At 45.2% G+C, this 27,829-nt stretch overlaps 1 protein-coding gene across 1 annotated transcript; it reads left to right on the top strand.

The window, feature by feature from the left end:
• The first annotated feature begins 1,976 nt into the window (after positions 1-1,976).
• On the top strand, positions 1,977-27,829 carry ATP6V0A4 (ATPase H+ transporting V0 subunit a4). Its single transcript, XM_021536791.4, has 21 exons — positions 1,977-2,245; positions 4,316-4,527; positions 4,987-5,065; positions 5,855-5,949; positions 7,081-7,206; positions 7,579-7,673; positions 8,469-8,595; positions 9,192-9,274; positions 13,881-13,974; positions 14,547-14,759; positions 15,038-15,188; positions 15,922-16,061; positions 16,339-16,496; positions 16,945-17,038; positions 19,466-19,584; positions 20,444-20,660; positions 22,282-22,389; positions 24,264-24,398; positions 25,368-25,485; positions 26,482-26,653; positions 27,692-27,829. Exons 2-21 carry the CDS (start codon positions 4,411-4,413, stop codon positions 27,783-27,785), a joined length of 2,535 nt encoding a protein of 844 aa, XP_021392466.3. The 5' UTR covers positions 1,977-2,245; positions 4,316-4,410; the 3' UTR covers positions 27,786-27,829.

Below are 27,829 nucleotides of genomic sequence, written 5' to 3'. Positions count from 1 at the left end.
AAGAAAGAAGGGGAGAGGGGATGTGCTTTCTGTCACACAGAAGAAAGCAAGTCTAGGATTTTGGAAAACTGCACAACCCTGCCCTTTGTGTTCTCCAGTCCAGGCTGGGGTTGGTATTAGACAAATGTATTAGACAAATGTTGAGCCTGTGGCCCTACTGTGACCCCATGCTGTTCATCTGGAGACCCCAGTGAGAGGGCTCAAGACCAGCCAGGCAGTGAAGGGCTCGGAGAAAGGCTCCCTTCAGCTCGCCCGGGCAGAGCTGCCTGCACCAACAAAGAGCCCACTGATGGGGCTTCTCCAAATGGTGCCTCATGGCCAGCCATCATCATCTCATCTGCATTAATAGGATTATTATAAAATAATGTTCTTACTTCCACATGCCAGAGGCATGAAATAGGATATGCTTTCTTCTTCTCTCCTCTCTGCTTCTGACCTGGGAAAGGTGGGGGAAGGGCAGCAGAGACAGCTTCATCTCTGCTCACTCCTTGGCTAGCAGGATGGAGCAGCCAGCTTAGTGCAGCTTGCTTTGGTGATGAAGTGTGCTTTGGGGGCCCTTTTTGCTCCCCCAGCCCCAAAATCTTTTTGAGGAGTAGCTGAGTGTAGCTGGGGGGCTGAGTGAGAGCAGCAAAGGAGCGAAGAGGAAGCAAAGCCTGATGTCATCAGATGTGCTGTGGTTCTGAGGTGAGGGGAGTAGCCTGAGAAGCTGTTTCATTTTGTTGTGTCAATATGCACCAGTTTGGAACTGAATTATGACTCCTTTTGTTTAGTATCACTGCATGGGCTGGAAGGCAAAGTCCTTCCTTTGCCACACCAACTTCTCCATGGCCCTGCATGCCATTCACATGGTCAGGGCAGTGACTTCACATCTGCCTTACCAAGGAAATTTCCAATTTCCCAGCAGAAGGTGCTGACTTTCATCAGCCTTTAATCCCTTGCTTTGGTAACACTGATAGAGAAAGCAGAGCTGATTGTGGACAGTGGCTGGTCCAGGAGAAGCACAGTGCAGCCAAAGGGGGTGGGAGCCCAGGGAGCCCCACAGGCAGTTCATCTGGGGGGTTTGCTGAGCAAAATGCAAGTTTTAGGCCCACCTGTCAAAAGTACCTTGTAATTTATAATATCTCTTTTTTGGATCACATAGTTTGAGACAGCTGGACTTGAGAAGTGGCAGGACCCTTCTCATCAAGCTGACTTTGTGAAGTGGGGCAACTCTGTTGCTTTTGAATAGAAAACCCTGGTGCTGGGAAACCCTCTGCTGTTGCTTGTTTTTTTTGGCAGTGTTCCCATGGACTAACTAAACCCTCTGGCTTGTTGGGCCAGGGTTACTGGGTACCTCCAAAAGAACAAGTCTGAGAAAGCATTTCTTTAAGGGTACTTTACAGTTTGCATATAGTCATGCGTTTTCATTAGTAGTTCTTTTGAGAGGAAATTTTTCTGCTGGGTGCTAGATTTAGTAGTGTCCCAGGCAGCCTTTTTCAAACCCTGCCTCATCAGTGGGAGATAAGCCACTGATTTTAGGAGGGGCCCAATTTCTCTCCGGAGCCTTTGCTTTAGAGGCTGAAGTGGCAGAGAGTCTATAAAGCCCCTTTCCTGCCCCCAGCAATTGTTATGTCAAGGGGTGGGAATCAAGTTCCCTGTCAGCCCTGTCCCCGGTTAACAGAGCCCCTGCCCTCCCAGCCCTCTCCCTGCTCCATCGCTCTGCCCGTCCCGCTGCACCACCAGGAAAATCATTAATCTCCCATTGTTTCCCTGGCCTTTCCCAGGCTGCCTTCAGCGGGGAAAAACCAGCGAGCAGCAGCGCACAGGTTTTTTCCACCTCGCTGGCCGACGCCCCTCCATCCCAGCTGGCAGATGGAGCGTCCGCGCCGCGACACAGCGGCTCCCTGCTGCTGCCCCGGGTGTCCGGGGGTGACAGCCGGGCTGTCCCGTGTCAGTCCCAACAAGCCGCCTGCTGCCACAGCACGCCTGGCACAGCCCTGGCACAGCCCTGGGGACCGAGCCAGCGCTCGGTGCCGTCCGCCCGGGGAGTGGTGTTCTGGGACAGAAAGGGTTTCCCCTCTCTGGTCCAGACCGGTTCTGACCTTAAAAGCAAAGGTTTGCCGTGCCCTGGGTGGGACGGGACATTTGGCCAGGGCTGCCCTCCCCTCCCGGCGCCACTGCAGAGCCCTGCTGTCATTGTCACCTGCGGACGGACAGCGGCCGAGACAGGGACAGCTCGGCCCTGCCCGGGGAGCGGGGCTGACAGGTAAAGTCGGGGGACATCTCCTGCTCCTCCTGCACTTCTGCACCTCCTGCACCTCTGCACCTCCTGCACTTCTGCACCTCCTGCTCCTATGCACCTCCTGCACCTCTGCACCTCCTGCACTTCTGCACCTCCTGCACTTCTGCACCTCCTGCTCCTCTGCACCTCCTGCACCTCTGCACCTCCTGCACTCCTGCACCTCCTGCACCTCTGCACCTCCTGCACTTCTGCAACTTCTGCACTTCTCCACTTCTGGCAGCAGCTCCCAGCGCTGCGAGCTGCCCTGCCCAAACCCGGAGCGGTTTCAGGCATTTTAATGGCAAGAGCGGCGGGGGGAAATGTGAGGGATTTCTCTATTAACTGCTTTTCTGCCAAAGGAAAAACTGGGGGGAAAGGAGAGTAGGGATAGGGGGAGGTGACTTTGACAGAAGCATTGCTGGCCAGCAGGTGCTTTTGGGCAAGTCTCCTGCATCTGTAGGAAAAATTGAAGGCTGAAAGCTCTGCCTTCCTTGGAGTAGGTATTTCTCTCATTCCAAATCAACATGAAAGGGAGCTTTTGGAATTTTCTCTGACAGATTACCAAGGAAGAGTATAACCCTGGCTTTGCATGGTTTGAAGCTGCTTAATTAAGGTCTTTCTAAATATTTTATTTGAGTTTTGTTCTGTTATTTCTAAGGATTTAGCATTTTTTTTAATGGAAGCTAACTGCAGGTTTAGAAATACATACTGCTTTAGATTATAGTTTCTTCACACTTTTCAGTCTAAAGAAATTAGGATTGGACACTTTTATTTACTTACGACAGATTTACTTTGCATGAGTAGTGAGTCTCTTGCAGCTTTTGTCTTTTTCTCCTGTGAAAAATACAGTTTCCTCAAAAATCTCCAACCAAATTAAAAATGTATATACTCAATGCATTGAAGCTGGCACATGATGTTTTCTTTTAACAAGCTATTAGTTATCATATATTGTATTTCCAGCATCCTAAATTTTCAAGTGAATGGATACAGAGAGCAGGAGAAGGAAAATTCACAGGACATTTGAGCAAATACAGACCTGTAATTATCATGCTCCTGTTAAACAAGCCTTTAATATCTTGAAATGCTTGTCTAATATTTAAGTTTAATTTTTTTGTATGTTATAAAGAGAATTCACAGAATTCACAATTTATAAAAAAAAACGCTGAAAGATAAGGTTCATAGAGACAGAAGGGTTTAAAGACAATTAACTTACTACCCTTGTCAACAAGTAGAAGTGAGGTTGTGAAGGGATTTTGTTTTGCTATTTATAAAACATACACTTACTGCAAAATTAAATGGATGCAAGAAGTGTATTTACTTGCATGTTTTTCTCTGGAAAAAGATAATTACTGTGTTTGTGCATGCTGACCAGTTAATTTTGTATGAGAACAACTAAAGACAATTTCTATGTTCAGGTTATTCAAAGCAAATAATAATAAGCATAGAGATGAGAGGAAATTTTATGCAATGCATGTTATTTCATGTATCTCATTTTGAAAACAGTCCTTTATGGGGAGAAAATTATTTTGAAATCCTAAAGGTTGTTTTAATTTAAAGAAAATAGTTTGCTCTTCTCCCCAGGCCCATATAAGATGCTCCAGATGGTTTTGCAATGTTCACACTATCAATGACAGTGGTAAAAAACCAGTCAGGCTTCTTTCACTTGTCTAATTGCAAGGTAAAATTATTGGAGTTTGTTGCTTTTGGAGGGTTTTTTTTTGTATGTGTGTGTTTAAGGCAAAGTGAAATTGAGTTCTTTCCAATCACAGCATCCAAAACCAAATCACAGAGCGTGAGTGCAGTGGTCTGAAGTGCTTAGGTCCAGCAGAGGACAGGGCAGGGTATTTGCTCATCATTTGTCTCAGGAGACTGGTGACTCTCCCGTTTCTCTGTGGCACACACACACCTTAGCATCTATCACTGCTCTGGTAGGATGAAGCCTCATGTGGGTTCAAGGAGGCTCTTAGAAGGGGAAGGAACCCTTTAGGAGGATGTGATGGGCAGCACTTGGTTATCTCCCAGCACTTTGACTCAGTGACCCTGGTGTTCCTGCAGAGCTCGGCACCTTCCTGCACCTCCTTGGGCAAGGAAGACCGTGCTGCTACCACAAGGACTCCCAGGGCCTTCCAGGCCAGAGAAGAGCGGGCGGGATGGCCTCCATCTTCCGGAGTGAGGAGATGAGCCTGAGGCAGCTCTTCCTGCAGGTGGAGGCTGCCTACTGCTGCGTGGCTGAGCTCGGGGAGCTGGGGCTGGTCCAGTTCAGAGATGTGAGTAGTGCCCGGCTGGCGTGCTGAGCTGTTGCAGATGTGCCCCAGGGTGTGTTTGTCCTTCCCTCCAAGCACTTGGGAAAGATGCACCTGTAGGGAAGCGGAACAGTCCATGGTGAGAGCGGGATTTCTCCAAGGCTGATCTGAAATCCAAACATCACACCAAGACCCCACCCATCCCTGAGTCCCCACCCAGTGTTCTGCATGCCCTCTGCACAACCTTAAAGCAATCCTTTGCACCACCAGGACACGGGAAGTGTCTCCATGGAGGCCCCTCTGTGACTCCTGCTGTCACAGCAGGGTTGTGGGAAGCCCACGGTACTGCCCTGCCATAGGAGCCTCTCAGACACAGTGGTGTTTGCCATCCACGCCGAGGCACTCGTTCTCTGCTGGTGTTCAAAAATGAGCACAGCACTGTGCAGCCTTCAGCCCCAGGCTTGTTTTCCCTCCTGTTTTTAGCTGAATGTGAATGTCAACAGCTTCCAGAGAAAGTTTGTGAATGAAGTGAGAAGGTGCGAATCCTTGGAGAGAATCCTGCGTAAGTAAATGCTTGTCAAATGCAATCGGCTTCCTGCCAACTGGTGGTGTGGGATTTATTTCTTTAAGTGCACTCACACTGGGGAGCAGAATTAGTGGCAAAATGGTGATGTTTTCATCTGAGCCCCTGGAAATGTTTTCCATGCGTCAGCTAATTACCACTTCACCCCATATGGGCAATAATTTGTTGCCCTTGTTTTGAAAATGGTTAACTGAACTTAAAACTGTTAATTAGCGTTTATAAAATGACAGGCTGTATCTGGGGCTGGGCAGGAGGCTCTTACACCAGTGCACCAGGTGTTGGCACGTCTGGCCAAGGGCTTCAGCCTTGGGATAAATCCTTAAAACCCAAGCAGCAGAGCTCATGATTCCCACTGTCCTGTGGATGTCCTGTGGATGTTCTGGAAGCTCTGCACTCTCCTCACCACAATGCTGGTGCCCACTGTACCCATGGTGGCAGCACTTGGCATTGTTGAGCAAAGCACTGGAACCTGAGCTTTCTACATGCCTTACTCACTGCCCCAAAATAAAGGGGGCCATGGTGACCACTTGTGCCAGGGCTAAGGGCTGCGCACATGGGAGCGGGCACCGTGACTTCAGAAGAAACAGCACCTCCACTGAGAAAGGAGGCTGGGGGTGTTCATTCCTTGGTGGCTGTGTATATGCACTGGGATGATGGCCCTCATGTATCATTTAATTTTGTCACAGCTCCATGGGATGCCTTGGTCCTGACCAGGATGATGCACCAGGGATGATTCTGTGTTGAGACTCCTGTGCCCTTTCCTTGCAGGTTTTCTGGAAAATGAGATGGAAGATAATGTTGAGGTAGTCAAAGGAGAAAAGTACCCAGAGACACCCCTGCCTCGGGAAATGATTGATATGGAGGTACAGAATTGGGAGTGGACCCAGGAGAGGGTTGTGCACCAGGAAGTCTGTGTAATGTGCTCAGTAGAGCCCTCCCTGAAAGGAAGAGTCTGGTGCCTGAGGCTGGCGCAACTCTCCCTGCCCAAGGGGGTGCTCTCCAAGTTGTTGCCTCAGCACTTAGATTGAGGCTGGTCCTGCTGCAGGTTCCTAAAGGAGCCCAGTCTTTTTACCATGCCCTGTAAAACATCCCTCTGGTCCCACATATTAATTAAAAAGCATTACTTTCACAGAATGCCCCCATCATCCTGTAGGAGAGAATAAGAAGGGTTTGGTGTTTTACCAAGAGACCTGATGTTAGAACCCACTTCACTGCATAAAAATCCCAGGACTGCCTGTTCCTGATGGGAGTATGGTTGTGACACTGGGGCCTGGCACAAATACTTGGGCCTCCCTTTTTTGGATGTGCAAGGGATGTTTTATTCTAGCCCAGGGGTAGCGAAGCTTACTAACAGGGTAATTTTAAAATACTGCATATGTAGGTGACTAGAAGGGAAAATCAAGTTTTCCAAGGGCTTCAGCTTCACAAGCAATTTGGTTTCCTGGTGTATTCCCGGCCCCATGTCATCCCCTAATTTTTGGCTTATAGCTAATGAACCTAAACTAATGTAGGTCGCTTTTGTAGTCAGTAAAATGACAGCTGGTCATTCTGGGGTGTGAGATGTCTGTGAGGAACCACAGAGATACCCAGCCAGGCTGAGACACCTACATCACACACACACCTACCTGCCTGTGCTTGGGTCAGGGGCATCAGAAGTCCAATGCCAGAAGAGGACAACACACCCATCAGGGAATGTTTGCAATGGAAAAATGATGCATTGACATTGATGAATATCTTCCTACAAAAAGTGTTCATCAAAGTGTTTGTTGATTATTTCTGTGTTCTCCCTTGAAAAAAAACCCGACAAAACAGCAACAACAACAAAAAAAAACCCAAAAGCAAAAACAAAACCAAAACAAAACAAAACAAACAAACAAACAAAAAAAACAACAAAAAACAAAACAAAAAAACCTGTTGTTTGAGATTTGGTATCAGCTTGGGAAAGAGCAACTGATCTGCTTGAATTTTTCTGGGTGTGCTTGGACCCTAAACAGACAGTGCTGGAGAAACTTGAAGCTGAGCTGCTGGAGGCCAACCAGAACCAGCAAACGCTGAAGCAGAACTTCCTTGAGCTGACAGAGCTCAAACATCTGCTGAAGAAAACCCAGGACTTCTTCGAGGTGAGAGGCCTCTTTGCTCTTCCAACAGAGAGGTGGAAGGTTCTTAAAAATACGTGCACTTTCATTTGGTGTATGTTGCTTTTAGTGGTCTTTATCACAAGCCATGATGAGATTTGCAAAAACATGCCAGTCACTTTGGACTGCATTGCTCTGTGAGTTGGTGGGGCTTAAAAACTTAGCTCACATATTTCTTTGAAAATAGCATTTATGCTTTTCCATTGTTAAGATATAGTTTACTTTTATTGGTTTTCCTTTGGTCTTATAAATCTCCATGGAAAGCTACCTTTGGGGAAAATCTTTAAGAGAAAAATGTGAAAGTAGTTTTCAAACTGGCAATGCTGAAGAGTGTTTTTTAAAACAAATGTTTTCCAGGCAGAAACCAATCTGCCCGATGATTTCTTCAGTGAAGACACATCTGGGCTGCTGGAGCTGAGAAGCACTCCTGCTGCTGCAGCTGCCAAGCTGGGGTGTGTATTGGGGATGGCCTCCAGCTTGGCCAGACTTCCCACCTGTGCTGCATTGCTGTGACACTGGCACAGCTTCCTTCAGCGTCTTAGCAGAGGGTGCTCACCAGCCTCCTTTGCACAGCTGTTTCATGAAGAAAGAGAGTGACTGTCCTCAGAAACTGTAATCAAAACTATGGTCAGGTTATGGGTCAGTGGGAAAAATGGACTTCTGCTTCCAGGCCACCAATTCCAGTGATCCCTTGACTGAAAATTGCTATTTTAAGGCATCTCACCCATGGCTTCTGGACTCAGGCATCTGGCTACCAGCCTGGTCCTCATGTATGGATGTCTAACCACAGAAAAAGCCATGGTACTACACTGGGCTGCAGTCTGATGCTTTCTCAGAAAAGGAAAACAGGAGAGTAAAGATAAACCAACACTTCAAAATTTCTACCTCCTCCCTCTGCCATTCTAACACTCTTGTGTGACTTTAGGCATCTCTCCATTCTTCCATTTCTAGACAGAATTTTCTCTTCACCATCACCTGTTGATCTAGGAAAGTTTGTTTGTTTTTTTTTTTTTGTTTTTGTTTTTGTTTTTTTTTTAAAGAAAGAACCACAGGATAAGGTCAGGAGACGGAGATAAAAGTCAGGCTTGAGCAGGGAAGGTTTTCCTAGAAGTGCCTGCAGCAGCAGCAGAGCCCTGGTTAACATGGACTAGAAAACAAGAGCTTGTGAAATCATGTATGCTACAGGTCCTAGAAGGCATGGAATATGGAATGAGCTTGTCATTAATTTATCTTGTAACTCTGCTCAGATTCACAGCAGGGGTAATAAAGAGGGAAAGGATGATCTCCTTTGAGCGTTTACTGTGGCGAGCCTGCAGGGGAAACATCTACCTGAGGTACACAGAAATGGACACCCCCATGGAGGACCCTGTGACAGTAGGTACCAATCTGGTTGTGCCTTCCTCTGCCCTGTGTGGATGCTTGTGACCTGCAGACACAAAACTGGTGACCTGGACGGTGCTGCAGCACTGGCTGCCTCTCCAGAGCTCAGTGTCTGAAGGCAGCCCGTAGGGCAAGTGTGGGACAGTTTGAGGATGAGAGAAGTTTCCCTGACATTGATTTCCCCTTTTGCTACTGTTGAGGTGGTTTCCTTTTCCTGCCTGTCAAGACACACATGAGGCCTCACAGGGCAGCTGTATTACAGGGAATACCATGGAATCCAGGGATCCATGGAAGTGGACTGGGGCTGTCCCCACCTGGAAGTAGCCATGGAGGGTCAATTCCCCTTGGTGTCTCTGGGGTGAGCCCCATGCCCCAGTGGAACTCTGTCCCCTCTGCTCTACATTGCTCCTTCCCCCATAACCCAGAGCTGCTGCCCATGCCTGTTTCCTGAAAGAGCATCTGGAGAAAACACTGCTGATGGGAAACTGGGGATAAAACAACCAGTGGAGAGGCTGCCAAAAAAAAATGATACCATCTTTTCTGCACTGGACTCTGGGTGAGTTAAATTGTGCTTGAATTGTGTGTTGCAGAGAGAAGAAGTGAAGAAGAATGTGTTCATTATCTTCTATCAAGGAGAGCAGCTTAAACAAAAAATCAAGAAGATTTGTGATGGGTAAGGCCTGTGGACAAGCCACAATGACTGCCCTAGAGGTGGCTACTGGCAGTCCGGGCTGACTGAATTGGAGCTAGATATCAGATCTCCAGCTGTCAGCTCTGCAACCAACCTCCCCTCCCCTCCTCAGCTCTGCTACTCCTAATCATGAAAGGCATCCATCACCTTGGCACTTGGAACTTGAGATCCTACATTTTCCAAAGTGGCATACAGCTCTTGAGATCTTCAGCTGTTAGGTTTTTTACCTGGGACATCTAAAAGGGGACTGTTTAAAAAATACTCAGCACTCTTCCACTGAAAATCAAGGGCCCTAACTTGAGCACTGGAAACATGGTAATCCTCAGCTAGCTCTCAAGCCATCCCACATTTCTACATAAAAGATGATGCTATAGTTTATTCAGCCCTTTCCCAAGGCTTTTGAGAAATATCTGTGTAATCAGAGACAGAGCCCAGGAGAGAAATGAAAGCTTCATACAACCTGACTTGTTTCCACCCTGTTAAGCATCTTGAAAAGATAATTCAGGTTGAATATTTTGTTACTCTTTCATAACACTGATGACCAATGAGCTTTGTTGCAGTGTAAATCAGATTTGATGAGAGGATCTGTCTGCTGTCACCAAACCATTTCAGGTATAGTCCCTCAGCTAGGCAAGGCCTGCCAAGAGCCTGCAGGGAGAGGCTGAACAATTGCTCTTCCCTGACATCTGCACTCGGGGCAGGTCTTTCTGCCTTCAATCAGAATAAAAGCAGGTAGATCTTTCATCCAGCTGGTATGACCGAGTTCAGTCCCAAGAAGTGACAGAACCCTGGGGTCTGTTTGAAATTCATGGATTGCAAATAGGGCCCTCCAAGGAATTTCCCATCCAGAGGGAAATTCAGCCCTCCTGAGGTGGGCATCTGTCTATGAAGCAGTCATGGACATGAGGGAAGACTCCCAGCTCTCAGTCACTGATTTCTGATCCTGAAGCTCAGACATACAGGGAGTTCTGCCACAGCCATTGTGCAGGATCAGTCTGCTTCTGCCAGTGGTCTTTGAGTTTTCAGCAAGCCTCATTCTCTTTCTGGATTTCAATTTCCTGCATATAATAGAATCATAGAATAAGGTGGGTTGGAAGGAATTTTAAAGATCATCTCATTCCAACTCTCCTGCCATAGGCAGGGACACCTTCCAGTAGACGTGGCTGCTCAAAGCCCCATCCAGCCTGGCCTTGAACACTGCCAAGGATGGGGCATCCCTAGCTTCTCTGTGGCACCCTGTGCCAGTGCCTCACCACCCTCATAGTAAAGAGCTTCTTCCTAATACTCAACCTAAACCTACTCTCAGATTAAAGCCATTCTCCCTATGTCCTGTCATTTCATGCCCTTGTAAAAGGCCCCTCTCCAGCCTTCTTGTAGGCCTCTTTAGGTACTGGAAGGCTGTGGTAAGGTCTCTCTGGAGCCTTTCCTTCCCCAGGCTGAAACACCCCAATTTTCTCAACCTTTCCTCATAGCAGAGGTGGTTCATCCCTCTGAGCATTTTTGTGGGCCTCCTTTGGACTTGCTTCATCAAGCCCATGTTCCTCTTACGTCCCATTTCTTTACCTGCTTTTTTATGTGCTGTTCAGACTCCTTCTGCATGGGCAGTTCCTGGTGGGGAATGCTTCCCATTGGCTTTTCCCCTGTGCCGATGGCCTTGCAAGAAGAAGTCACCAGGTCATACATTTAGAACTGTCTGGGGTTGCCCACAGAGTGTTGAAAGCTCTTAATTTTGGATGTCTTTTTTCTTTTTTTTTTTTTTTTCCTCTGCAGCATTTAAAATTCCCTGCAGTCAAAAGCCAAAGCCTTTTTTTTTTCTGGGATGGGAGTAAAAGAACAAGCAACGCAATGCCTGTCAACATATTCAGTGTTGATTGACAAAAATTACCCAAACCATAGGCACAACCTGGGGGTCAGGCAGTGCTGGAAACGTGAGCAGATCCCTACAGGGAGGTTGTGGTGTGCAAGGTTTCTAGGAGCTAGTATTGCAGATGTATGTGGTGGTAGGTCTGTAGGAAGGAACTTAGACTAGTTTCTCTCAGGTCTTTGTAACTGAAGGAAACTACACATACCAAAGACAAATCCAGAGAACACTCTTTGCAGTGCTAATGAAGTCATCTTTTCTGTTCCTTCTTCCTTTCAAATTTTTTGGTTGCCAATATGCCCATCTATATGGGTGTTTTCCTGTGTGGCAGATTTCTAAATGTATCAATCTTCTGACACTCCTTTTGTGCTCTGTGGGCCATCAGCCGTCCCTGGTACCCAGGCCAAGACATTTTAGTCTGATCCACCTTTAAGGCAGGGTTGACTATACCTAAAGCAGATGGCAGTGTCATTCCAGCCCCAGCAGGATATTTCTGCTTAGCACTAAGTCATCATTCATGACAAGTAAATATCCTGCAAAAATCATGGGACTGGTCTAAGCCAGCCTCCTGCAAGGCTTGCAAGGCAAGATTTGTTTGCAGAGCTGTGTGCCTTGGGTTACGCTTGTAGTCCCTGCTTGACTCTAATTGGTAACATTAGTCTGCCAATTTCATGAACATTAAGTCCATGCACAAATTTATTAGTGAAAGGTGTAGAGGGAGCAGAAAGGAGGAAAACGTAAGAATTTTTCTTTTCCTCCTTTTCTTGCGGCTGCTTCAGTACTAATGTGAATACTAAGCTGAGTTTATCAATGTAAGGATTCCCTGCTGAATTCTCCTGGAGCTTTCAGAGATGTCTGTGCCATTAGGGCAAAGCTGATACTCAGTATGCAAAATGGCTGTTAAAAGATCAAAGCAGCACTGCTGCAATAACGTTATTGGGGATGGGGGAACTGTACAGCATGGAGGAATGAGCTTTCAAGTTTGATTAAAAATCCTTATTAAAGATGAACTAAGAGCTGTGAAGAATAAGAAGATGGAAATAATTAGGTAGGGTGAATAACCTTTGGAAATGAATACCAGGTGTTGAGTGAGGAGAAATTCAATTCTGGTAAGGGAAGTTTAGCTGAAGAGCATGTGCTGTCATTACATACAGCTTTGGACTGATCTCTAGGAAACTGCAGCATGTTTTGTTCAATTTGCAACTGTACTCACTTGTATGTGTGCTGGAACTGATTTTGTAGAGCAGGTGGTGAAATATCCTGTGCTCAGACAAAGCCAGAGTATGATGCTTATCTGTACACAGAGCCTGTACATTTTTGTCTCTTAAGCAGGGATAGACCCTTATGACCTTGTTACATCTTTTAATTCATCTCACATGCAGAAAGACAGCCCTTCAGCAGCCCTAGCTCAGCATATCTACGGCAGGATGGTGGAAATGTGTTGCCTTAGGTCAGGGGCAGAAGATCTCTACTCTGCAAAGAGGAAGGATCTCTTCCTGCAGATCTGATGGGCAGTATCAAAGTGGCAGGGGTGGCACTTACAGTAGATATCCCTGAACAAGCCAAGCAGTAAAAAAAAAGGAGGGATGTCTGCTATTTTAGTTCTGGCAGCACCTCAGCTCAGCTCAGCCTTGCGGGCAGAGAGCAGCAGCAGTGCACCCGATGGCCTGTAAGGTCCCAGGGGGAATTCCTTGTGCCTGCTGCATGGATGAAGAGTACTCTGGGACTTGCTTTGCAGGTAGGACAGGTAGCTGCACACTTCTCAGAGAGACAGCTCATTTCTAATTGTCTGTACTGGGATCATAGTGTACAACAGTGCAGTGTGTGGTGCTGGTGGAAGCACCTTTACACCAGAGTGACCTGCATGTTGAGTTCCGTGCTACAGCTGAAGCAGTACCAGCATGGAGCTAAGACCTTCACTCACGTTAGAATTCCAAATTAGTTCTTCTTATACCACATTAAACAAGCCCACTGAATCTTCCAAACAGAACCTTGGAGGTAAGCTTATAAAAGCTTTCATACTGGTTATCTAAGCTGATGTAACAGATACCGCTCTCAGGTGTTTAAAACCCTTTACCCATCCTTTTCTTGTTCCAAGGGTGTCTAGCCAAGCAGGTGGACCAAAAAATACAGCCATTCTCCTATTTTATCCTAAAAATACAGTCCTTTTGTTTGTTTGCTTGCTCGCTTGTTTGTTTTTTACAGGGTTATTTACTTACACAGCCTGCCCGCACAAAGGGCGTTTGCTTGCAGTGCAGCAGTAGCTCAGCTGATGTCTTCTCCCAGTGCCTGCAGGAGGGTAGTGCAGAGAAGTGCAGAGACAGGCATGGTATTTTTCCAACCTCGGTGCAAGAGGGACATCTGTTGGCTACTGCGTTAGCGACGCTGCCTTTGCCAGGGTGGGATTTTCCTGAGTCTCCTCGCAATTCAAGCAGCTTGTGGACAGAAGGGAGGTGCCTGCACGTTAGTGCTGACCTCTGCATGACATCAGGTCCTTGTATCACCTAAGACAAGGAGGGTTTTTCAGCTAGAGCAGGCAAAGAGACCCATATTCTCATCAAAGTATTTGCACCTTTCTGTGAGACCAAGTGCAGCTTTGTGGTATGTGAGTATACTGCTGGGTCAGGAATGAAGTCCAGTTTCCCTGCCTTTGAGCTGAGAAGAGTACAGAGGAAGAAAACTCGGTCAAATAACTGGTGTTTTTCAACTCTCTCTTAATGAGGCTAGATTTCGTGCCACAGTCTATCCTTGTCCAGAGTCTGCCACCGAGCGCCGAGAAATGCTTGATGGAGTCAACACAAGAATCGAGGATTTAAACACAGTAAGTGGCAGTGGCTTTACTGAGGACTGAACCCTACAAGTGGGACCTGCCCAGATATATGTCCTGTCTGAAACCATGTTGCAGACTACACAGATTGTCTTCTTGACACCTCATCTCATTATCTCCATTGTTCATTTGCACAGCAGCACTGTGGTGGCCACATGGTGCATGGAGGTCCAAAGACCATGAACTGTAGTTCTACTCATGGGTGTAGTATGCCCCAGGTTTGTGGCACAGAGCTGCCTGCAGGAGATGACAGCTTGGGAGCACATGGTGAGATGTTGCCAGTCTATAAGCAACTGGGTAGGGAGCTCAGTAACTCCCATGGTCCCCTCTACACTTACAGTGCCTCAGGACCATGCAGGGAGAATTCTTGGTGAGCAGCACTGTGCACCTGGTGTTGAGTGATCCTGTGTCCACACCTGCAGACACTGCTCTCCAGGATACCCCACACATTCCTACAGACAGCTTCTTTTCATCAGCCCTCTTCCACCTGCCCTCTCCAATTAACTGAGTAGATCATGGTCCTTGTGCTTCCCTGTCTTGAATGTTGCCCTGTGTTGTGCTTACAGGTGATAACACAAACCGAGTCCCACCGCCAACGACTGCTGCATGAGGCAGCAGCCAACTTGTGGTCCTGGGGGATCAAGGTGAAGAAAATCAAGGCCATCTACCACATCCTGAATTGCTGTAACATCGACGTCACCCAGCAGTGTGTCATTGCAGAGATCTGGTTCCCAGTGGCTGATGCTGACCGGATAAAAAGAGCTCTCCATCAAGGAATGGTAAGAGAGCAACATTTTGGGTCCTTGAGGCTCTCACCTGCACTGAATTATTTATATGTTGAGCATATGTTCAGACAGGTCTGTAACTGTATTGTGGGGCTCCCTTTTCTGTTTTAAGGTGAGGTTGTCCCATTGTCGTTTGACCTTTCATCTTTTGACAGAGCTTAAGGTCAGCATTAAATGTTAGCAGGTTTGTGACAGACCCTTGAGCCAGAAGTGGTGTTGTGGGGCCAGTTCTTCTATCCACTCAGTGTCTGTCCTTGTCACTGGGTTTGCAGGAACGCAGTGGCTCCACAATTGCCCCCATCCTCACTGCCATACACACCAGGATGGCACCACCCACCTTCAACAGGACCAACAAGTTCACAGCTGGATTTCAGAACATCGTGGATGCATATGGTGTAGGCAACTACAGGGAGATGAACCCAGGTGAGAAACACTCAACTACATGCATCTGATTTGCATGAGCCAAAGTAAAGCCTTTGAGTTCTCTCACTATCCTCAAAAATGTACTCGCTGCTGATTGAGAAATCTGAACCATACTGGAGCTGTTTCATGTATAGGCATGGATTTTCTCAGGCAAAGAATTTGGCTGTTGGTCTTCAATGAATCATTGTGATGGAAATAAGGAACTATACAAATACAGGATGGAGAACAAATGGTGAGGTAGCTGTTCTGAGGAAAAGAACTAAGCTCATAAGGGAAATGTAAGTTGAGCTCACTGTGTTGAGGCAAAGAAGGCCAAAAGGACCTGACAAAAGTTCAAAAAAATGGTAGAGAATTTCAGACCACTGAGAATTAATGGAAACCTAGAAATGGGAATCTATGTGAAAGGGTGAGATTAACTCGTTGAAGCTGAGCAGGTTGAGAAACGTGATAGTAACCTTCAAATACATTTTTGTGTTGCAAAACAGAATGCGGTTATTTAGACATGTTGTTTATTATGGTGAGGCAAGAAACAAAGGATAAAAATGCAAGGAAGGTACAGGCCATACAATTGAACATCCTTTGTGATGGTAAAGCTGCCTGGTGTATCGGGGAGGAATTGAGGAGGCCTTTTAGGGCAGTACCTGTAAGGAATGGCCTGATGGAGTAGACTGCTTCTTTGATGTAGCCTTTTTGTTTAGAGGGAGTTAAGCTTCTTGACCTTTCCCTCCTGCAGCTCCCTACACCATCATTACTTTCCCCTTCTTGTTTGCGGTGATGTTTGGGGACTGTGGCCACGGCGCTGTCATGCTGGGCTTCGCCCTCTGGATGGTCATTAATGAGAAGAGCCTTCTGGCCCAGAAAAGCACTAATGAGGTGAGTACCAGGGGTGCACCAGAGGCTCATCAGCCCCACTGGGTAAAGGGGACATCCAGCCTCTCAAAGGCTGTGTGGAGATGGTTCAAAGATACCTGTGAGACAGAGGTTTTGGCAATTCTACCTACTCATACACAGAGGGCCTAAGGGACCCAAAATTTTCTATTAATAATTGTATATACACAGACAAGTACAATCATGTCTGCTGTTGGTTGAGGCCACCAATTGATGGACCTGCAGGTACTCCAGTCACTGGCACTGCCTTCTCCCCCTACAGATCTGGAACACCTTTTTCAGTGGGCGCTACCTGATCCTGCTCATGGGCATATTCTCCATGTACACTGGCTTCATCTACAATGACTGCTTCTCCAAATCATTCAACTTCTTTGGTTCTTCCTGGCATATCATCCCCATGTTTAAAAATAACACTTGGAAGTAAGTGCTAAATGTAGGAAGGAAGTAAAAACGCACCAAATGGAGCATGTAGGCTTGGGAAGAGAGACTGCCTGTGTGGGGAAGGGAAAGACTCCCTGCTGTGGATGCAGCCATGAATGAATCAGAGGTTTTGTCTGACACACACAGATGAACTCACTATTGAAATGGAAATGTAGAGTCCCCAGGAACACGCCTGTTTGTTCAGGCACTGATGTGCATAAAAATCTGCAGCTGTCCAGGACTGATGCACAGAGAATTATCAGTGTGAGGGAGGCTGCCATTGTGTGGGGCCCATTTACATACACAGAAGTGCAGGATAACAGGTCACAGAAAGGCTGGAGTCAGCTACAGATATCCTGTGGTAGTCTTCAGCACACCTTACATAAATATACTGTGGGCTTTGATGGAGAGATTAAGCTGCAAAGGTCATTTCCCTTTTCTCTTGTAGTAAGGATGTGCTTCTAGACAATATAGTGCTGCAGTTGGATCCAGCAGTCCCAGGAGTCTACTCTGGAAATCCATATCCATTTGGAATAGATCCGGTAATTAAATTAAATTGCTCTAAAATAATTTGTATTTCAATCCTGTTTCTATGTATCAGGTACATCAGTAGGTCCCTGCACTCTCTCCTGAACCTGTGTTTTTCACTTCTTGCTCTTTGTTCCTTACATAGCTGTTGTGGTTTAACCTCAGCCAGCAGCCAAGCCCTGCACAGCCCCTCACTCACTCCCTCACCAGTGGGATCAGGGAGAGAATTGGGTGAAAGCTGGAAAACCCATGGGGAGGAGATATAGAAGTTTAACAGGGAAAGCAAAAACTGTGCACGCAAGTAAAGAATTAAGTCATCTCTTCCATGGGCAGGCAGGAGTTGAACCATCTCCAGGAGAGCAGGGTCCCATCACACATGATGGTGACTTGGGAGGATAAATGCCATCACTCCAAACATCCCCCCTTCCTCCCTCTTCCCTCCACTTTATACACTGAGCATGATGTGATATGGTCTGGAATATTCCTTTGGTCAGTTTGGGTCACCTGCTCTGGCTCTGTCTGCTCCCAGCCTCCCGTGCACCCCCCAGTTCCTCACCAGCCTCATGAAAATCAGCAAAGGCCTTGGCTCTGTGTAAACCCTGCTCAGCAATAACAAAAATATCTGCATACTATCTACCCTGTATATACAAATCCAAAATACACCCCCATACCAGCCACTATGAAGAAAAATATCTCTAACCCAGGCAAAATCAGCCCATTCCACTCCTTATTCTGTACTATTTACATTGTGCTGAGGTACCACGCTATTCAATACAACTTCATTAACCACCACTCACCCTCCCATTCATCAGTCCTTCTGATGCTTTCCTTTAGCAATTAGCAATTAATATATTGCTAACAGCTCTGCACAGGCAGCAGCAATCGATTTTCCTGGAGAGTGGTCTTGTGCTACAGTCTCTTTTCTGCCACACATCTGCTGGACTCGTTTCCTTACTTGAGTATTTAACTCATTCCAGCGATACCTCACCAGTTTGAAGGCAAACTTCCAAATTTCATGCAGTCTATTTGTTGCATGGTATGTGAAATAAATGTCAGTATTATTTACCTTAGCCATATTTTCTTCTCTGTGTCCTATTTCCATTTTTCTTGCTATTCTGTCTATCATGTATTGAAACATACTTTTTCACATCAAGCTTTCCTGCTTCAATCTTCATATTAGTCAAATAATCCCCATACTTGCTGGTTGCACTCTCATTTCAAATGGTCACCCAAAGGATCTCTGTCTTCCCCTGGTTTTCAGAGATATTTATCTTGTAGTCATATTTTATAAACTCAGCTCTAAAGCTTTGCCCAGGATGTGGGCAGTCTGGTTCAGAAAATCACGTCAGAAGCAGCTGAGTTTTCTGCATGTTGCCCTGATACATCTCTAATGTAGGTTGACCTAGACTACCTCTTCCAGCCTGGCTTCTCTCTGGTCAAGAGTGTAAAAATCCTGGCTGGGAGGGAAGAATGGCTGAACAAGTGCTGGCAGGGAAGGAGTGGACAGGAAGCACCAGCTTCCAGATAATCTCTGAGGAGATTATCTGTGTCATCTGCCCTGAAGGATAGATGGCTCTTTGCATTTTGCAAATCCTGCTGGGACGACTGAGGTGTATCTTGGGAAAAAGTCACCCTGAGATGAGGAAGCTCATCAGTATCTTTGGTATCCAGAGAAGAGGCAAAGCATGTCAAATAAACATGCAAAAACTAATGGTTTGCCCTCCAAATAATCCTGTCTTCCTCCTTTCTCTTCAGGTACTATACTTAGTGTCTGAAAACTGGTGTCTACTTACTGTCTCTGAGAACACAAGACTTTGGGGTCTAGGAAGTTTGAGAAGGAAGGAGAAGCAACCCTGAAGCTCCATAGCATACAAAAAGCAGGATTGAAAAGGGATTTATGTCCTAAGAAAACTTAAAATTTAATGCAGAGAGGCAGGCAATAAGTTGGTATCCATGGCCAAATAATTGAAAAGAGTTTTTACTGTTCAAACAAAAAGTTTGAAAATGCTCTGTCCTCAGTACTTCTCTGGTGAGGGTGGAACTAATTTTGGTTGCAGCAGGAGGGATTTTCTCATGCCTTTCCACTTTTACTAAAGAAGATGACTCAGCCTACGAACAGGAAATGACACAAAAAAGATATAGATTCTGCTACCAGTCTTTGCAGTGGTTTCTGGGGGACTGAAGAAAAGTTATAGGATCATTTTAAATGCTTGTTATTTCCTTTGTTAAATGAGTCTAACATTTTATACATTTTTAGATTAATACCTTGGCAGAGTGAAAAGTAATAAAAGAAACATCTAGATTTCTGTGCATTGCTACCCTCTTACTAGAACTGGTAGGAGTAAATTGACAGTGCCAAAGCAACTACTTCCACGCACCTTTTATTGATCAAACACCTGAAAATCTTGTTCTTCTCTCTCTCCCTGTTCCTTTACCCAAAGATCTGGAATGTTGCATTGAACAAGCTGACTTTCCTGAACTCCTACAAAATGAAGATGTCGGTTGTCATAGGGATTGTGCACATGATTTTTGGGGTGATACTCAGTCTTTTCAACCACATGTAAGTTCATTTCAGCAAGCCTGTTGCTGCAGCACACAAATGTGAGTAGAAATGTCCCATACACTGGCTGACTCGCATAATGGCTAATATACAGTGCTAAGTCCAAAGGACAGCCAGAACATTGCAGGTATTTTCTTCAATAAACTCTTTTTTTAACTTACTTTAGTATATTCTCAATTCTGCAGAAATATGTAAGCACACCAAATTAAAAAGATGTAGTACCTCCCATTATTGACTACTTTTCTCTTGGAAGAAAAGCTCTTTTGGCCTAAACCAAACACACTGAAATCTTGCAGAGTGTGTGCATTCCACCTAGCTTAACTTGGCCAGGATTTGTGGGTGTACTTGTCTATAGCTCTGCCTCTATGTTTCCCAACAGCAAATAAAAATGGTGATAGAGTGCAGGGGCTGACACTATTGTGTTGAGAGACTCTCCAAAGCTGCAATCTGTAGTCACCTTCAAGGACAGAAAGTGTTGGAGAGAACAGAGAGGACCCTACAGGATTCATACTACACCTGGTTCTGACTTTTCTCAGCATATAATGCTCAACTTTGTAAATAAGACATTTTTTTTAATTGTCTTTTAATTGTCTATTATTTCAGTGTAATAATCTTTTGAGGTGCTGAGATACTGGTAGGTCAAGTAAAAATATCTGAAGATAATCAGTATAACAGAGCTTTTGTATTTAAACAATGGCTTTCACTGATAAAGCCTGTAATTATGGACTTATTTCTTGGCTAATGATAGTTGTAAATTTGTTAGGTTATTTTCTAGAAACTAAGTACTGCCAGACTTGGGTGCAAACATGTATTACTATCTTGTGCATTAACTCTAGTCTTCTTTCCTGATTCTTTCCAGCTACTTCAGGAAATACATAAACATTGTCCTTCAGTTCATTCCAGAGATGATTTTTATTATCTCTCTTTTTGGCTACCTGGTCTTCATGATTATTTTCAAGTGGTGTCATTTTGATGTCCATTCATCCCAGAGTGCACCAAGCATCCTCATCCACTTTATCAACATGTTTCTGTTCAACTATAGTGACACTTCAAATGCTCCATTGTATCAGCATCAGGTATGGATCAAGCAGCCTGAATCTGCTGTAGTTTTGTATTTGCAGTGGGTGTTGTGGAAAGTGGGCATAAAGATTCAGGCTAAGACGCTCAATCACAAGTGTCAGTCAGAGAAGTTTATTCTTCTGGTATTTGTGTTGGTCTTGTCAACAGGGAGGAGAAAGAAGCTGTCAATCAGTGATGCAAAGGAAATCTTTCCTAGTGTCATTCTGACAAGAATAATGATGCAGTTGAAGATACTATTGGGGGGGGAAAAATCAAAGTGTGACTACACATACGAAGCTGCGTATTGCAGGCATGCAGTCTGGTCACAATGCTAGAGAAATCTCCCTTTCTTCCTATGAGACAAGTTCCTATTTCATCTTTGGAAAGTTTTAATACTTGACATTTCCACCTAAAAAAGTAGAAGTAGCTAGAGGATTTTCTGGCAGATTTTTGTCAAAAATAAACTCCTCTTGGGAGTTCACTTAAAAAAAAATAAAAAACAAGCAAGGAAAAAAATATCCTCTAAGAGAAAACTTGTTTTAACGTCATCTCTATTTATATTCTCAGAACGTGGAATTTTTTTCTTTTTGATTGATTTTACATCAGCAGCATCAGCGAAGAATCTGCAAGGAAGTGCTGCATCCAGCCACATGTGTGCACCCACATCTATACAGTTGCACACTGGGCACTCCAACATGAGTTCAATTTTAGGGACAGCTGATGAGTCAGAATTAGGAGAGAGCCCTGATCAGCTCCAAGTAACTGTGTTAAGGATTCAGGGGAGTTTGGAAAAACACAGTCTTCCAGCCTTTAAAAAGTCTTTCGATAAAACTTTGAACATGTCCTGGGCAAAGGACAACCAACCAACACTGTCGGGTTGCTATAACAACCCAAAGCTTTCCCAAGGTGGCAATTTTTTTCTTATATTCCTGTCACCCTGCCCCACCCGGAACAGAATGTGCCATCTGCTTGGGTAGTCTGAATGAAAACACTGTATGAGCCCAATCATCAAGTGATCATACATCTGAACCAACTTTAAAAAATGCAGAGGTTGTGGTTTAAGGTTTTCTTTGTTTTGTTGTTTTCTGAAAGTAAAGACAGTTATGTCAGGACAGCAATAGGGGTGCCATACTGCAATGTAAGAATACCTTATGTCATGGGGACAATCTGTTACCAAGCCTAAGCTATGGGGTTGAATTCCTTCTGAAACTGCAGATGTGTAGTAAATTCAGGGCAAAACTTGAATGACTTTGCTCTTACTGCAGCCTTTCTATACTGATCAAAGCAAGGCAGCCTGACTGATTCACACAGAGTTAGGACATTGACTTGGGACACTGAGTAGCCAGATTCAAGTCAGTAGCATGGGATTTTGGTAAATTAACCCTTTTCAGCATGAAAGCCTTTCTTCTGCATGTCTCCAACCTAGCTGAATGTGCTTTCTGGAGCCTTAAACACTATACATGTCTTCATGTTCTCACAAGCAGAGGATACACAGCCAAATACAACAAATACAACAAGGAGTTGAACTGTATTTGATGTATTAAAAAATTACCATTATATAGACTCAGGTTTCTAACATAAACATAGTTGGCTAAATGAAATAAAGCAACTTTTTGCTCTTGTTGCTTTGTCTTTCAGAAAGAAGTGCAGAGTTTCTTGGTCATATTTGCTCTGATTGCTGTTCCCTGGATGCTCCTAATTAAACCTTTCATCCTCCGAGCCAACCACCTGAAAGCACAGCACATGGTAAGGGATTCAGTACAGCAAAGACAAAGCTGGGGAGACGGACCCCAAAAACTCTTTGGAATGATGTAATTCTACATTTCTCTGACCTCAGGCTTTCTCTGACAATTTCAAAGTGTACTTTACATCACATATGCCCAGGACATGTGTATGTCTAAACAATCTAAACTATAATAAGAGAATGGCTAAATTTGGAAGGGATCCCTGGAGGTCATCTGGTCCAAACTCCCTGCTGAAACAGGGTTCTCTTAGGGCTCATGACTCAGGTTTGTGTCCAAACAGCTTTCAAGTATCTCCAGTGAAGGAAACATTTCCCTGGAAGCAGGAGCTTTTCTGGCAAGCACATAACCTATTTGTTAAGCTGACACCAAGTTCTTTCACTTGTTGTATCCAAAACCAAAGAAGATTCAGAAAGATTGAAGTGCTGGTAAAGGGAAGACAGGGAAGATGTCAGTTGTCAGTCCACAATCTCCACCAACCATTAGTTTGCTCTCTGTAGGAATGGGGCATCTGTGAAAGTCCTGGCCTTGGAGAGAGCAACAGTGCTTGAAGGAGCGGCTGGATTTAAAAGCAGTTGCCTGCTTTCTAGTAGTTCCTTCTTCCTTAAGTGATTGCCTTCACATTAACAGAGCCCTCCTTCCCATGGGCTCTGTGGTTTGCCCACAGCTCAACACACAACTGCGGCAGCTGCAGTTTCCCAGTTGATCATTAATTCTCTCCATTACTACACTAACAGGACTTTAATTGTCAGTCAAGATTTACTTCTCTTTATAGTCAGAGTTAGAGGCTGGAGTACCTTTTATAGGGCACAGATGTTTCCGTTTGAAGAAAGAGATGCTGGTTTGCTGCTTGACCTTTTCCAACCCAGTCACTTCTGACCTACAATTGAAAGCCAGGTCCCTGGGAGACCTTTTCAGCCCTGCATTTGCACTGTTATTTCTTATTTTGTCATTCTTCTGGGATTTGGATGAAGGCTTGACATGGCTGACTCCATCTCCTGCTTTAATGCCAGGAACATCTGACAGGTTTTACCCACCTATTGTGCCCCCCATATTTCTATTCCTAATTTTCATGTGTTAGCTGTCTGAGCACATCCTACATTCCCCTAGATTTATATGTTTGAGCAAAGTCTGTTTTCTGTGCTGACATTCAGGTAAAGCAAAGGTAAAGCATGTGTGACAATCATTACTGCTGCAATAGGAAACAATATATTGTCAGGAGACCTTTCCCATGAAACCTGCTGGAGGCTATAAAGGGTGACAAGGCAGAGCCTGACAGAAGCCATGAGGTCTCTATTTGGTTATGCTTATAATAGGACTATTAGATCAGGTTGTTCAGGCCTCTTAGGAAAGTCCTGTAAATAATAATTGCAGAGAGGTTGCCAAGAAGTTTTTGTCAATTTAAAGTGAATCAAGAGCTTTGAATGTTATTTCTGCCTGTGTCCAAGAACTGTGTGACCTTCATCAAGTCATATGATCCTCTCAGGCTTCATTGCTCTTTCACTTGACACTAATTCCTTTGATTTGCACCCATCTAGTTGGGATCATCATCTTTAAAAGTACTTCAGTTTTCTAATTTGCTGAAAGTGATGGGCCTTCTCATGATGGGATAAAAGAGTGCACTGTGACACTAGAAACTAGCTACAAAATAGTTGAAATCACTGGAAAATGCTCTAGGATGGAAAGCATTTAGGTATTATTCAATTTAACTTGGAATATTAAATTTCTGTGGTCCATGGTGACTATTGTTGAAACTGTCCTTGTGTTCATTATATAATCCTTCACTTGTTACCTATCACAAGGTTTTTGAGGGAGTTCTGTGCCACAGACTTCTTCATTCTGGTATCAACCAAACATACTGCATTTTGTTTCTAAAAGATCCATTCTCAAGCCATCTCAGGAAACTCAGGAGGTGAAAATGAGGTAGATGGCCAGGAGACCAATCACTCCAAGAAAGCTTCCCAGGGAGACCACAGTGGTGGTCATGAAGGACATGAGGGTGACGATGAAGAGGTAAGAAAATTTGGACAGAAAATTGTTCAGACAAACTCAATAGCAGAAGACACAAAGTCAGGCAGAAGACTTTTGCAGAGTTGCCAGGCCTTCTTTCTAGCAAGATATCAACACAGGCTGTTGTAAGAGTTTGTGTTTCCAAACAGAATAGGGTTTGAACTTTCATTGAATTAATTCCTCTAAATTTTTCCTTTGGTTTTGCCTGGTGGTGGCAGGCATTCTTGCAAACCTCAAGCTTTTACAAACCTCAAGCTTTTGTTTCCTCATGGGTGGTTGTTCACTTCCACATTGCACCCAGAGAAAGTCAACTCTTTCCCAAGAGTCAGTGACCTTTGCTTCCTCTAAATTGCAAAGGAGCCTTTAAAGTTGGCAGCCAGAATTGTTGACTAGGGAGAGAATCCTTCCCTTGGCAGATATTTTCAAGAGTTTCTACAGTAGGAAGCAACACAGGAAAAAGTGGCAAAAATATTTGTAGAAGTTGGGAGTATCCACAATATTGAGTGCGGACATGGCTGGCTGTTCCCAGTCCCTGGGAATCTCCACAGATTTGCTTATTCGTTATTATGAGATACAATTATTCAGTGATATCTCCCAAAATGTGTATGCCCATAGGCAGATAGTCTGAAAGCCCCTATTTTACATAAGAATTTCTATCTCTATAAGAAGCCACAGAGATTGAAGCAACTGGATTGACATTTAAGGATTTGAAATTGTAAGAGTGGAACATGAGCTGCTCCCCGCACATTTAATTTTCATTAGAATTGTATCTCTCCAGGGAGAATGTATGGGAAGATCATGCAGAACTGACACTTTTCAGAGCAGTCTCTTTTCCTGGGAAATACTTTTGTGTTGCTCAGGACATAGCAAGGAAAGGAGTATGAAGAACCTTTGGTCGAGTGCTGCTCTGTTAACCAGGAAGCCCGGAAGTGAGAACTAATAAAGCTTTTTTGGTTTTATATGTTGTTTCAGTTCAATTTTGGAGACATATTTGTCCACCAAGCTATCCACACCATTGAATACTGCCTTGGCTGCATCTCCAACACAGCCTCCTACCTGCGACTCTGGGCACTGAGCTTGGCCCATGCACGTGAGTGATTTTTCCCCTTTAGTCTCCTCACCATGCTGGTCATGGATTCCGCTGGTGTTTGACTATTCCTGCAAATTTCTTCAGGAAATCCAAGTTTGTCCTTGTGGACATTTATGTATCAGGATGTTTTTCTTCTGGTCAGATCACTCCAAGTGTTTCATGGTGGGCATCTCAGTTTTCAGAGGTGATCCCTGGCAGCTCTGATTGCATTCACTGGCTGGGGCCCCTTTTGTGCACTGCTGTTAACTACCCCTCTGGAATAGTCCTCATGGTGTGTGGCATGTTGGGGGGTGCAGTCCACTTGTTCTTCACCTCCAGTCCATGGAGGTGAAGGCAGCATGGGAGCCATAACTGCTTTTCCCAAGAAGCACTTGCTACAGCCTTAGGGTATGCAGATGAATGCCAAAATTACTTGAAACCATCATTTTTATTTTGTTCAGTAAACAAGAAAGAAAAGCTCTGACTCAAGAGCTTCTGGAATTTGTCATTTTCACTGGGATTTTTCCCAGAAACATTCAGTGAAACATCACATTCCATGAGAAATGTACAGCATTTCAATGTCTTTTGTCTTGATTTGCCATAAAAACAGATGCTCAAATACTAGAAATTGCCTCAGGCTGGAAACTTAGATTTTCAATGTTTCTCATTTTTCTGAAATTATTTTTATTAATATTGTTGTAATGCCTCTGGCTAGGAGTTGCACCTGCCCTAAAGAACTGTGCACACAAAAAAAGCAAAACAAAAAGAGGTGGGGGGAAGGATGGGGGGCCATGGTGTGGTGTGCCATGGATTGACAGGGGTAAGCTGTACTTTTTGGCACAGCTTTGTAGGAGTGGAGTGGAAGCTGATACACATTAGCTTTACATGGAGAACAGATACCTAAATAAAATAAAGCTTATCCTACAAACTGGGAAAAGTGGGTGAGCTGGAAGACTGCATGCTGCGTCTGTCCACAGCTGCTGCTCAGCACTGTTTTCCTTTTATTTCCTTCTGCAGAGCTGTCAGAGGTCCTTTGGACCATGGTGATGCACAACGGGCTCAGCAGCAGCGGCTGGGCAGGTCTCATCGCCATCTTCATCATCTTTGCGGCATTTGCGGTGCTGACAGTAGCCATCCTGCTGGTCATGGAGGGGCTCTCGGCCTTCCTGCACGCCTTGCGTCTGCACTGGTACGTGGAGTGGTCCTCTGGAGCTTTTCCCAGATCAGTCTTTGGGAGGGAACAGGCTGTGGGAACAGGTGGGCACAGTGTTAGACATGCTGTGCCAGTGCATTGGACCATTAGTTGCCTTTGGCAAATGAAGTGAGGGGGACTCTTCCAAAGATCAGAGATCCCTGCTCTGACCTGTCCCCTGGAAGAACCTGCTTGTCCTCCTGCACCTGTGGTGGTTTTCAGCATGTGAGGCAAATGCCAACCTGTAGTTCTGTTCTGGTAAACATGCAGAGCCACTGAGGCTCTGACCTGCACGACAAGGCCCAAAGGCAGCACAGCCACGCCACTGGCTGTGTATCCCACCCAAGGATCTAACATGACTGCTGCCAAGGGCAGCAAGAGTTCAGCTGGGAGTGCAAAACCTGATGAAAACCTGGGTCCATGCTTATGTCATCAGCCCAAGTTGAGCTTCAGGCTTCGTGCCAAACCAGCTCCAAGTTAGCCTGTGTCAGCTTTAAGAGATCATCGGTGCAGGCAAGGACAGCAGTGTGGACATGCCATCAGCATGTGCAAGACCAAGGTGACAACACACCCCTCACCACCACCCTAACTCGGTATCCTACCTGAGCCCCAAGCTGTGGTGTTTTTCACTGAGTAATGTCCCAGCACAAGTCATAAACATGGCCAAACCATGGTGCAGGTGCTTATCATTGTGCAGAGAGGAGGAGGTGTCTGTCTCCCTCCAGTGTACAACCAGCAGGTGGTTATCCCAGCTCTCAGAGCTTCTAGAAGCAGGTTACCAGGCAAGGTTCTGCTGTTTGGCCTCATAGTGAGCATTTCCAGTCTGGCTTGATAGCAAGTCAGAGCTGATGTGTGCCACGTTGCTCCCTGGGCTGCCTATGTCTCATTGCTGGTCCCATAAAGGGCCTACATTCGCAGCTTAGAGTCCAACACCTTGTAGCCTCCCTTTTCCCACAGGTGCCATATTTCAGCCTCTTGGCTGGCTGTAGGTCCTGCCTACAGGCAACACTGATGCCTCCCTCTGCTCCTCCCTAGGGTGGAATTTCAGAACAAGTTCTACGTGGGAGCTGGGTACAAATTTTCTCCATTCTCCTTCAATCACATCATCAATGGCACTGCAGAAGAGTAAAACCAGTGTATCACTGCTTCCCTCCTCAGACCAGGCTCTGTTTC

The sequence above is a fragment of the Lonchura striata genome, chromosome 1A, assembly GCF_050655825.1.
Source record: "Lonchura striata isolate lonStrDom1 chromosome 1A, ASM5065582v1, whole genome shotgun sequence".
Taxonomy (NCBI): Eukaryota; Metazoa; Chordata; class Aves; order Passeriformes; family Estrildidae; genus Lonchura; species Lonchura striata.
The sequence above is the reverse complement of the archived record's forward strand: the minus strand, read 5'-3'. Positions and strand labels throughout refer to the sequence as shown.

What these genes read in the sequence shown, in the direction of transcription:
- ATP6V0A4 (XM_021536791.4), top strand. Translation starts at nt 4,411, where the DNA reads ATGGCCTCCATCTTCCGGAGTGAGGAGATGAGCCTGAGGCAGCTCTTC. An exon ending in CCCAGAAAAGCACTAATGAG is followed by an intron (nt 16,062 to 16,338) that starts GTGAGTACCAGG and finishes CTCCCCCTACAG; the next exon opens with ATCTGGAACACCTTTTTCAG. An exon ending in CACGCCTTGCGTCTGCACTG is followed by an intron (nt 26,654 to 27,691) that starts GTACGTGGAGTG and finishes GCTCCTCCCTAG; the next exon opens with GGTGGAATTTCAGAACAAGT.